The sequence below is a fragment of the Artemia franciscana genome, chromosome 10 (assembly GCF_032884065.1).
Source record: "Artemia franciscana chromosome 10, ASM3288406v1, whole genome shotgun sequence".
In the NCBI taxonomy this organism is placed as follows: domain Eukaryota; kingdom Metazoa; phylum Arthropoda; class Branchiopoda; order Anostraca; family Artemiidae; genus Artemia; species Artemia franciscana.
The window spans coordinates 17,534,187-17,546,788 of record NC_088872.1 but is presented as its reverse complement, the minus strand read 5'-3'; the positions used below and the strand labels follow the sequence as shown (position 1 = coordinate 17,546,788).

The 12,602-nt window shown below is 36.4% G+C and overlaps 1 protein-coding gene and 1 long non-coding RNA gene across 2 annotated transcripts in view; one reads left to right on the top strand and one right to left on the bottom strand.

Annotated features, from left to right (window-relative positions):
• Positions 1 to 681: 681 nt before the first annotated feature.
• The window catches only part of LOC136031854 (uncharacterized), a 98,736-nt gene continuing 86,815 nt past the window's right edge, over positions 682 to 12,602 (bottom strand). The window contains exon 3 of the long non-coding RNA XR_010618595.1: positions 682 to 1,525. This is a non-coding gene — a long non-coding RNA (uncharacterized LOC136031854). The remainder of the gene's footprint in view (positions 1,526 to 12,602) is intronic.
• The window catches only part of LOC136031623 (trypsin-1-like), a 79,140-nt gene continuing 77,652 nt past the window's right edge, over positions 11,115 to 12,602 (top strand). The window contains exon 1 of the mRNA XM_065711261.1: positions 11,115 to 11,246. Within this exon, the coding sequence (XP_065567333.1) occupies positions 11,115 to 11,246 (132 nt within the window). The remainder of the gene's footprint in view (positions 11,247 to 12,602) is intronic.

Genomic DNA, 12,602 nt, shown 5'->3' with positions numbered 1-12,602 from the left:
GATATCCTTCTAAATATCAAATTTCATTGAGATCCGATCACCCGTTCGTAAGTTAAAAATACCTCATTTTTTCTAATTTTTCAGAATTAACCCCTCCTCCCCCAGCTACCCCAAAGAGAGTGGATCCGTTCTGGTTATGTCAATCATGTATCTAGGACTTGTGCTTATTTTTCCCACCAAATTTCATCCCGATCCCTCCACTCCAAGTGTTTTCCAAGATTTTTGGTTTCCCCCTCCCAAATCCCCCCAGTGTCACCAGATCCGGTTGGGATTTAAAATAACAGCTCTGAGACACGATATCCTTCCACACATCAAAATTCATTAAGATCTGATCAATCTTTCGTAAGTTAAAAATACTTCATTTTTTTGTATTTTTTCCGAATTAACGGGCCCCCACTCCCCCCCCCCAGATGGTCAAATCGGGAAAATGAGTATTTCAAATTTTATCTGGTCCGGTTCCTGATACGCCTGCCAAATTTCATCATCCTAGCTTACCTGGAAGTGCCTAAAGTAGCAAAACCGGGACCGACAGACAGACCGACAGAATTTGCGATTGCTATATGTCACTTGATTAATACCAAGTGCCATAAAAACTAACAGCAATTGCGATGATTTTGCAGTAAGCAACATTAGAAGAAAGATTATCAAACTTAGACACGAATAATAGTTAGCATATGGGCTTCCTTTTATTTATGCTTTTCTTAGGTAAACATTTATCAAATTTCCCATCATGTCTGGACTTAAACAAAAACTAAAAATCATAATTACGTGTGCAGAATTTTAAACAATAGAATGTGACTGGTAAATGATATCACCAACACCAACATTGCACTTCATTTAACAAGAGTTTTAGCAAACAGGTTAACGAAAACAAAGCAACCAAAACTTTCTAGGAGGCACTAGACACCCTCCGTACTCCAAAGAAGAAAGTACCTGAGTACTTTTTATATCTTGCTCAGGAGTTTGCACAGGTAGCCAAATTTGCCAGATCCATTTTTGTATATTGAACCTCAAATGAACCAGCTGTGTTTCGGTTAAAGTAGCCTACGGATGCTAAAATGTAAAGCCAGCATATAAATTAAATATTTAGTCATGGGCCCTTCGGATATTTCGAGATAGAAAATAGATTGAAATGAATATTTTGAAATGACATAGCCATTATTTTCTTTGTCCAAGTGTGTATTTTAAGCTAAAACTCTATTTCTAGATATATTTTCTAGGGATATTTTCTAGCTTATAGTACCAGCAATTTTTTTTCCAGTACCTAGTCAGGCCTTATACCTTCGTAAATAAAGACCTCGGGTCCGTAGTCCTCGCATGCTAAAATTTCAAAAACTGTAAGTAAGAAGCTAAAGCTATTAAAAGAAATTTCTAAAATTATGCAATATATTTCACGGTCTTTCCGAAAGTATTTTACTGCCTCCTGTGTAGCTCTGAACTCCAGTTTGATTACTGCTGTTTTAGAGTTTGGACAACTTGGTAGAAGGTACTCCGAGAATATCAATTGCCAGACATCAGAATTTTTCTGTAAATATAATCTTAGGTCAGGCTTATGTACTAATGCCTGGCAGTTACACATTTAGGTACTTGAATTTTGCATTATTCAGAACACACTCAATAAGTGAAGTTAGGTTTTTTCGTGAAACAAACTACAATGCAGGTACATTTTAATTAAATATTTGGTACTTGTTCATTATTCAAAACACAGTCAAGAATTTTTTTGAGAAAATCCGGTTTCATAGCTGCAAAGACAACACTCAATTTAGTTTACTATGTATAGTGATAGAAGATAGTGTCCGAAAATGGATTTTGAAATGAAGACTTGGGATTTGCCAAAGACTGAAAAGGAGGCAATTATATTTTTCAAGGATAAGGAGTTGTTGCCAATGCAAAACAGTGCGTCAATGGACACAACATGACTTCATACTCTTATAAGAAGGAACATTTTTGGAAGTGTAACAATAGGCCATTTTTGAGAAAAGTCAATTTACATGCAAATACGTGGTTTGCTTAAACTAGAATACCATTTATATGGTAATTTTACAATTTCCCTAAAACTTACTATATTTTCATCATATTTCGTTTTATTTCATTAGCTTTATCAAAAGTTTGGGTTATATATTTGCAAATTAAGGGCTTGGGGTGGTGTGCATTATATCCAATACCTAACTTAACCTAACCTAACCACCTCTATATATAAACAACTTAACCACCTCTATATATAATATATTTAATTAAAATGTACCTGCATTGTAGTTTGTTTCACAAAAGAACCCAACTTCACTTATTGAATTTGTTCTGAATAATACACAAGTACCAACATTTACTCTGACATCACTGCAGAAAATAGAAAAAAAACTGACAATTTCAGAAACATTCGATGCTGCGGAAACCCTATTTATTTCTTACCAAACCTTACTTATGTCAGAATTTATTAGGAGCCTTCTGTCCGTGTTTGTGAAAAATACGTTTTAATCAAACTATTTTTTTGAGATCAGGCACTGCCCGAGTGCTGGGAGTATTACCCTTACCACTAAAAATGCATCCCATACTTGGTATCGTTATGCACAAAGTAATGGAGAGGGAGTGCCAGGAAGAGATATACGAGAGACTTTGATTAAGGAGGGGATTTTAAAGCTATTTTGGGCAGACAGAATCAGGAAAAGACATTTTTGAATCCCCCTTTCCCAGTTTATTCCTAAAAGCTAAATATTTCTACGTAACTTTCAACTTTCTTGGGAGTGTGGGAGAAGGTCTAATCTTGGAATATTTAGAGGCAAGCCTTTCAGGGCTTCAGAAGTCTGTGCTCCGGAAATTCCATGATTTTTATGCTTTATCTCACGATATCCTATATTTTTTTATTGGAATTTTGTTATTCACTAAGCTGTATCGCAGTTTATAAACAAAGACATATTTTACATAACCATGCCTGTACCTATTTTTTTTAATACCCCCCTCTCTTCCGTGCCACCTCTTTAAAACAAAATCTTGCGTGCATACCTTTTCCAGATACTAAAATTCTGTAATATAATTGGGTGACAAAATTTAGAACTTCGTGTCTGATGATCAAGCCACCTGTTAATCCAATCTTTTAAAGCTATCGAGAAATGTCATTGTTGTACAATGGGAATTGTAGTTTATGAATAACCACTTGCTTCGCCGCATAGCAATGATGATGAATTTTTTTTATATACTTTGCATTAGTCGAATGACCATTAACCAGCACTACACAGCATGTCTGTTCTCTTATCAAGCGAATTTTAAACAAAATAAATCTGTGGAAATACATGAAAAAATTTGAAACAGCCTTTATTTTTGTTTGCTGTTTAGGTTTTTGCTATTTCACTTTTGTCACATGAAACAATTTTAGGAGAAACAAAAATTCAAAAGGCAACAAAGTTGACCATTTGTTTTTTTTCCTACGTTATTTAATTGCCTATCATGTGGATCTATCAACATCAAAAGTGCCCTACACAGTTTAATTAACCTTTCAGGATTTATTTCTAGATCAACATAGACTGAACAATTCTTCCTCGCCGTTTTCTCAATGACAGCCAGTTTCGTGCTTATGTCATGGTGTTCCAATTCCAATTTTTCGTCAATAACTATTTTATTCTTTCCTTAGAAGATATGGGTCAGTGTCAGTAACTATGGTGCCCTACAAATGTTGGTAGCTACCAAACTAAAATCTGTTTGGGTAGTTAGCCCATTCAGCAAGTCTCCCAATCATCTCGTCTTATTAGTATAGGTCTGAGTTTCTTTTCCTTGGGTTTCAGTAGTTTAATTAATTATTTTTATGCTGTTCATAACCATAAAAAGCCATCCCAACACTTTATGATTTTCAGTAATATAGTGTCAAACAGTTCGTGGTATAGAACTATAAGTAAGGAGCGACTCTGCCCAATAGTAACCGGAACTCTAAAAAAAATTGATAGCAATATATACAGCAAAACAAGAGCTAAGAGCTCATATGACACTTGTGACGAGGTCGGAAGAGCTAAGAGCCAAGAGGTCATATGGAATGAGCTCTAGCAAAATCCTAAGAATCAATATATTGATTTAAAAGTAAAATCAGAGGCTTAATGCCGGTCGGGATTTCGAATAAGAGCTCTGAGACACGAGGCCCTTCTAAATATCAAAATTCAGTAAGATCCGATCACCCACTCGTAAGTTAAAAAGGCCTCATTTTTTCTAATTTTTCCTCTCCCTTCAGCCCCGCAGACGGTCGAATCGGAGAAAACGACTTTATCAAGTCAATTTGTTCAGGTCCCCCTACCAATTTTCATCGTCCTAGCGCGTCCAGAAGCACCGAAATCGCCAAAGCACTGGAAATCCCCCCAACTCCCCCAAAGAAAGCGGACCCGTTCTAATTATTTCAATCGCGTATTTAGAACTTGTGCTTATTCTTCCCATCAAGTTTCATCCCGATCTCTCTACTCTAAGCGTTTTCCACGATTTCTACGGTTTCCAAGATTTCTGTTTCCCCCTCCAGCCCCTTTGTCTTTCAGTGTCCACCCAATTCAAATTGAAAATGGTACACCTGAGACATAAAATCTTTCTATATATCAAGTTTAATTAAGATCCGACCACCCATTGGTAAGATAAAGATACCTCAATTTTCACGTTTTCCAAGATTCCTGGTCTTCCCCTCCAACTCCCTCCAACGTCACCGGATCTGGTCGGGATTTAAATAAGAGCTCTGAAGCACAAGATCCTTCTAAATTAGATCAACATAGACTGAACAATTCTTCCTCGCCGTTTTCTCAATGACAGCCAGTTTCGTGCTTATGTCATGGTGTTCCAATTCCAATTTTTCGTCAATAACTATTTTATTCTTTCCTTAGAAGATATGGGTCAGTGTCAGTAACTATGGTGCCCTACAAATGTTGGTAGCTACCAAACTAAAATCTGTTTGGGTAGTTAGCCCATTCAGCAAGTCTCCCAATCATCTCCTCTTATTAGTATAGGTCTGAGTTTCTTTTCCTTGGGTTTCAGTAGTTTAATTAATTATTTTTATGCTGTTCATAACCATAAAAAGCCATCCCAACACTTTATGATTTTCAGTAATATAGTGTCAAACAGTTCGTGGTATAGAACTATAAGTAAGGAGCGACTCTGCCCAATAGTAACCGGAACTCTAAAAAAAATTGATAGCAATATATACAGCAAAACAAGAGCTAAGAGCTCATATGACACTTGTGACGAGGTCGGAAGAGCTAAGAGCCAAGAGGTCATATGGAATGAGCTCTAGCAAAATCCTAAGAATCAATATATTGATTTAAAAGTAAAATCAGAGGCTTAATGCCGGTCGGGATTTCGAATAAGAGCTCTGAGACACGAGGCCCTTCTAAATATCAAAATTCAGTAAGATCCGATCACCCACTCGTAAGTTAAAAAGGCCTCATTTTTTCTAATTTTTCCTCTCCCTTCAGCCCCGCAGACGGTCGAATCGGAGAAAACGACTTTATCAAGTCAATTTGTTCAGGTCCCCCTACCAATTTTCATCGTCCTAGCGCGTCCAGAAGCACCGAAATCGCCAAAGCACTGGAAATCCCCCCAACTCCCCCAAAGAAAGCGGACCCGTTCTAATTATTTCAATCGCGTATTTAGAACTTGTGCTTATTCTTCCCATCAAGTTTCATCCCGATCTCTCTACTCTAAGCGTTTTCCACGATTTCTACGGTTTCCAAGATTTCTGTTTCCCCCTCCAGCCCCTTTGTCTTTCAGTGTCCACCCAATTCAAATTGAAAATGGTACACCTGAGACATAAAATCTTTCTATATATCAAGTTTAATTAAGATCCGACCACCCATTGGTAAGATAAAGATACCTCAATTTTCACGTTTTCCAAGATTCCTGGTCTTCCCCTCCAACTCCCTCCAACGTCACCGGATCTGGTCGGGATTTAAATAAGAGCTCTGAAGCACAAGATCCTTCTAAATATCAAACTTCATTAAGATCTGATCACCCGTTCGTAAGTTACAAATACCTCATTTTTTCTAATTTTTCCAAATTATGCCCCCCCCACTCTACCACTCTACCACATCTCTCCACTCTAAGCATTTTCCAGGATTTCCGCCCCCCCCCCAATGACACTGGATCGATCGGGATTTAAAACTTGAGATCTGAGTTACGAGGTCCTTCTAAATATGGAATTTGATTAAGATCTGATCACTCCTTCGTAAGTTAAAAATACCTCATTTGTTCTAATTTTTCAGAATTAACCCTCCCCCCAACTCCCCCAAAGAGAGCGGATCCCTTCCAGTTAGTGTCAATCGCGTATCTATGATTTTAGGTTTCCCCCTCCCACTCCCTCCAATGTCGCCGGATCCAGTCGGGATTTGGAATAGAGCTCTAAGACACGATATCCTTCTAAATATTAAATTTCATTATGATCCGATCAACCTTTTGTAAGTTAAAAATACCTCATTTTTTCTAATTTTTCCGAATTAACCGCCCCCCACTCCCCCCCCCCCCAGATGGTCGAACCGGGAAACGACTATTTATAATTTAATTTGGTCTGGTCCCTGATACGCCTGCCAAATTTCATCGTCCTAGCTTATCTGGAAGTGCCAAAACTAGCAAAACCGGGACCGACAAACAGACAGACAGACAGACCGTCAGAATTTGCGATCGCTATATGTCACTTGGTAAATACCAAGTGCCATAAAAATTGGCTATATAATATTCACTGAGCCCTATGGTACACATCGTGAACTACGACCCTGAGAAAACTTGTCTGCTTATAGAAAAAGAGGACCCATTCCCCTTAAAAAAATCAAGCAATTTTACTGACATTCAAACCATCAGATTTACTGACATTCAAAACTGACGTTCAAAACATCGGTGTTTCAGAAAAGCCTACTTTAAAGGTTTCAAGCTTCTTTCTACAAAAATGCAATTTTAAAATTTTTGCCAAAAGAAAGATTCCGGATTTAATTGTTTTTCTTTTCCCATGGATGATTGTGTTGAATCAATTGTTCTGGAAGATTTGGAGAGGGCTCAATTGAACAGAAATTAAAGGTTTTAGTGTCCTTGAGGGCAAATAGCCTTCTGACACACCCTTTTTTCCCTAATGACATCCAATCCGACTGTTGAGTTAGCCGTTTGATTCAGCATAATTGTGAGGTTTAATAACTATTAAATAAAAAAAAACTAATTTTTTTTTAGCTGAAAGTAAGGAGCGACATTAAAACTTAAAACGAACAGAAATTACTCCGTATATGAAATGGGTTGTCCCCTCCGCAATTCCTCGCTCTTTACGCTAAAGCTTGTAATTGTTTTAAAAAGTAGAATTGTGGCAAAGAGTCAAACTTTAGCGTAAAGAGCGAGGGATTGTGGAGGGGACGACCCATTTCATATACGGAGTAATTTCTGTTCGTTTTAAGTTTTAATGTCGCTCCTTACTTTCAGCTAAAAAAATTAGTTTTTTTTATTTAATTTCTGAACGTTTTTGTATTAATGCATGTTTGGTTTTGGCTCTCCGCACATAAATTATTAAAATGAAATTTGTATATTAATTCTTTTTTTGGCTAAATGGCTTTCTCTTAGTTTTGATCAGACGATTTTGAGAAATAAGGGGTGGAGAAGGAGGCCTAGTTGCCTCCAATTTTTCGGTTACATAAAAAGGCAACTAGAACTTTTAATTTTTAACGAACGTTTTTATTAGTAAAAAATATACGTAACTTAAGAATTAACTTATGTAACAAACTTTCATAACCTTATATTTTTATTATGTATACGAGGGGGTTTGTACCCTCGTTAATACCTCACTCTTTACACTAAGTCGTAAGTTTTGTCCCAATTCTTTAAGAATGACCCCTGAATCAGAAAGGCCGTAGAATAAATAGTTGAAATTACTAAAAATACTTTAGCATAAAGAGCAAGGTATTTATCTCCTCCTAAATACCTCGCTCTTTATGCTAAAGTATTTTTAGAATCCCTCATATGCGTAATAATCTCTGTTCGTTTCAAGTTTCAATGCTACTTCTTCCTTTCATTTGAAAAAAACGTTTTCATGTTTATTTTTCATTGTTTTCTTATAGTAATGCTAGAGAATCCTGCGCCCTTTTCATTGAATTTTTCTTCCCCCATGACAGATTCCTCCAAGAAAAGATCCTCCAACATAGCCCCCTCCCCTCAGCCCCACCCACAAACAAAATAAAATCCCCCTGAAAACGTCTGTACACTTCCCAATAACCATTACTATATGTAAACACTGGTCAAAGTTTGTAACTTGCAGCCCCTCCCCCAGGGATTGTGGGGGAGTAAGTCATCCCCAAACACATAGTTATTGTGGTTTTCGACTATGTTGAACAAAATGGCTATCTTAAAAAAATGAGCGTGGGAGGGGGCCTAGATGCCCTCCAATTTTTTGGACACTTAAAAAGGGCACTAGAACTTTTCATTTCCGTTAGAATGAGCCCTCTTGCGACATTCTAGGACCACTTGGTCGATACGATGACTCCTGGGGAAAAGAAAAAAACAAAAAAACAAACAAAAACAAAACAAATAAACACGCACCCGTGATTTGTCTTCTGGCAAAAAATACAAAATTCCACATTTTTGTCGATAGGAGCTTGAAACTTCTACAGTACGGTTCTCTGATATGCTGAATCTGATGGTGTCATTTTCGTTAAGATCCTACGACTTTTAGGGGGTGTTTCCCCCTATTTTCCTAAATAAGGCAAATTTTCTCAGGCTCGTAACTTTTGATGGGTTACAAGACTAAACTTGATGAAACTTATATATTTAAAATCAGCATGAAAATGCGATTCTTTTGATGTAGCTATTGATATGAAAATTCAATTTTTTAGAGTTTTGGTTACTATTGAGCCGGGTCGCTCCTTACTACAGTTCGTTACCACGAACTGTTTGATGCCTCAGAGGATGACTTAATATCTACAACCTATATTGATAGAGATATAATTTATGGAATTTCCCCATTGCTTACATATTGTGTTTTTATTAGGAAATATACAGATGTTTTTTTTTTTTGGGGGGGGGGGGTTCTTCGGGGAAGGAATTTTCCACAGGGATCATTTTCCCCGGGGAGACAAATTTTCTGAAAAAAATTTTCTAAAGAAAATTTTATACAGGTCGGGGGAAGGGGGTACCGCTGCAAGTTATGAAAATTGCCTATTGTTTGCCTATACCATTTGTTATTAGGAATTATACTAAAATTTATAGAGGGGAACTTTCCATAGAAGTGATTTTCAGGGAAAAATTATCCACAGACGAGTGGGGGATATCCTGGCATAAATTTGAAAACAATCACAAATAAAAAAATTCAAATGAAAGCAAAGAGAATTCTCTAGAGGGAACTTTCTGGGGGAATCTTCCCCAAGAAGTGAATGGTATGGAGATAATTTCACGCGAAGAAGGAATTTCACTGGGGCCAATTTTCCAAGGGGAGTTTTTTGCACGTGGAATTTTTGAATGAAGAGAGATTTTACGAGGAAAGTTTTTCAAGGTGAGGGGAGGCGGATATTCCGGCATGATATGAAAAACAATAAGAAATTAAATAAAAAAAAGGTTTTTTCAACTGAAAGTAAGGAGCAACATAAAAGTAAAAACGAATGCAAATTATTCCGTATATGAGGGGGACTACCCTTCCTCAAACCTCGCTCTTTGCGCTAAGGGTTAAATATTTGGCCCAATTCTTTAAGAACGACTACGGAAACACAAGAACTATTTATTTGGAATAAGAAGTTTTTTAAAGCACTAAAAAAGTATGGCATAACGAGTAAGAGTCGAGGAAGGGGCGGACCCCCTCATGTACTGAATAATTTCTGTTCGTTTTAAATTTTATTGTTCCTTTTTGCTTTGGGCTGATAAAACTGTTTTATTTTATTTAATTGTTTAAAAGCAGCACTATATTACTGAAAACTAGTTTACGAAACCATTGTACAAATAAAAAAGGAAATTAATTAACGCGCATAATCAAATAGTTCGTGGTAACGAATTGTAGTAAGGAGCGACCCGGCTCAGTAGTAAACGAAACTCTAAAACGCGGAATTTTGACACTAATAGATACACCAAAAGAATCAGATTTTTATGCTGATTTTAAATATATAAGCTTCATCAAATTTATTCTTACTCATCAATACTCGCGAGCCTGAGAAAATTTGCCTTGTTTTGGAAAATAGGGGGAAACACCCCCTAAAAGTCATATGATCTTAACGAAAATCACACCATCGCATTCAGCGTATCAGAGAACCCTATTGTAGAAGCTTCAAGCTTTATCTACAAAAATGTGGAACTTGTCCCGCTCTTTACGCTAAAGTTATTTACTGTTGTATAAAGTAGAATTTAGAGAAAGAGTAAAACTTTAGCGTAAAGAGCGGGGCGTTGAGGAAGGAGCAGCCTTCCTCAACGCCCTCAAAACGCTCCTTACTTTTAGTTAAAAAACTTGTTTTTTTTTTATTTATTAATTTTAAAAACAAACAACAAAACAACAGAAACTAAAACTTCCGTCGAATGGGTAATTGTAGGAGACGTGATACAGATACAAATCTAACAGAAACAAAGAGGTTTTCGCTTTATGCACATAATTTTCTGCGCCGTGTGGCTAATTACGTTACATTAAGCATGGCCTTTCACATTTAAGCAAGCCGTTTGACCCTGGAATAGCATAAAAATTTTTAAAACCATCATAATCATCGTCTAAAATCATGACAGTTTTCATAAGCAGGCTCATCAAGAAGTAAAAATGGGGATTGGAGAAAAACGGGGAAGCTCGATGAAGCATGAATGGCTTTCTAGGAAAAATAAAAAAATATTCGAAAAGTTTATTGATTTAGATATTCTATTTTGTTTTTATTGTGTTGACTTCTACACAACGTGACCTAGAGCCTGCATAGCGTAAAATTCGATGTAGAACTCGAGTCTCGAGAACTGCATAGGTTAGAGGCAAAAATTTGTTCCTTAAGATTACGTAACACAACGTACTAACGTGGTCTATGGTGACATTTTCTTTGCTAAACATTCACAAAATGACACTGTTTCTTTCGTGGTAGTCTATTTACATCCTAAAAATTATAAAACATCTATCAACCTTATAACCCGAATTAGTCACATCTTACTCCGAAATACTCCAAAATTACTGATAAGAAATGATACACCAGAAGAAAGCTGCAGAACTATTGTTATTCCCGGCTAAACCAGGGTCGCAACTTCGTCAAAATCCTTGGATGGCGGCACAATTTGGAGTCGAGTTTCCGAAGTCAAGTGAAAAAATGATCCATGTAAGCTCATCCTAGTCTTTACAAGATTTTTGAAGACACTAAATTTCAGCTGGGGTGGATCTAAATTAGTGTTTGGGGGGAGGGGGGTAGTTTATCCACTGCCCAGTAGCAAATTAAGCCCCTGGACTAGACCCAAATTAAATTAACGTAAACGTATCTGCACAATAAACATTGTTCAAGTCTAATGAAAACCTGTAATCTTTAGTGTAAATTAAAGAAGTTGGGTCTCACAAAAATTAAAGTCTCGGTCATGAGTGTCTAAGGAAATATGCCTATCAAACATGTTTGCTCATGCAGATTTAGAGTTTTATTTTCTCTGAATTATTTTAGTCTTTTACCTTCCTTGCTTAAATTACAAAGATACCATTTGAAGTAATTTGTGTAAGATTTATGGTGGGTAAATTATAGAGCGCGCATAAATTAGTTTTATATAATAGTTGATAAGACTTTATAACCAATAAAATACAGAACATTTGCAGAGTCGTGCTCTCCTGATTACTGGGCGATGATTCTTCCCAGTAGAATCTATGACCGCGTTATGGTATTATGCTAGTCGTTTCAGATCGATAAAACTAGTCTCCAGGCAGAGGTGCATAACTAGTGATTTATCACTATTTCTAGTAATTTTTTTTAATTGCCTGAAGAAAATCACTATAGAAATACACAAATCACTAGATTATTGAAGAAAATCACTAGACCAAGCAAAAACTCGCCAAAATCTACTGATTTTTATTTTCATCGTGTGACCACCCCGGTTTTCAGATCACCAGCTAGCAACTAATGCAGACACAAAGCTTGCAAAAAAAAGAATAAACTAGCTGTTGGTATAAAATTAAAATTGGAAGGGGTTGTTTGGTATTACACGTCCATCTTCAAATATTTTTCATGATGGTTTGTTATACCATATTGACACTTTCGATGCGTTTGGAAAAAAAAATGGGCCATCTGTCTTCTTCTATAAAAATGAAAAAAAGTTTTCTCTGATCGAAGTAAAGTCTGATATTGCGCCTTAAACTAATAACAATTAATATTTACCTACGTTTATAGGATTTTGCAAAACTAGCACTTTAGTTAAAACACAAAACTCATGCACAAAAAAACAAGAACGCAATATTTTCATACCATAAAAAAGCCACAAGCGCTTTAATTTTCCATGCATAATAAGTCCTGTATTATTTCGTATTTTAGTGAGATTTATTTTTGAGATCCTCCAAACATAGGAAAATATCATCAGTCATTTTTTTTTCAACTAGTTGTATATACATAGGCTGTATAGGATGCGAAGCAACAATTTTGTTCCTTTTAAGTTTCGACTTTGCTCTTTGCTTCCATTAGAAAAACTTTGTTTTATTTAAA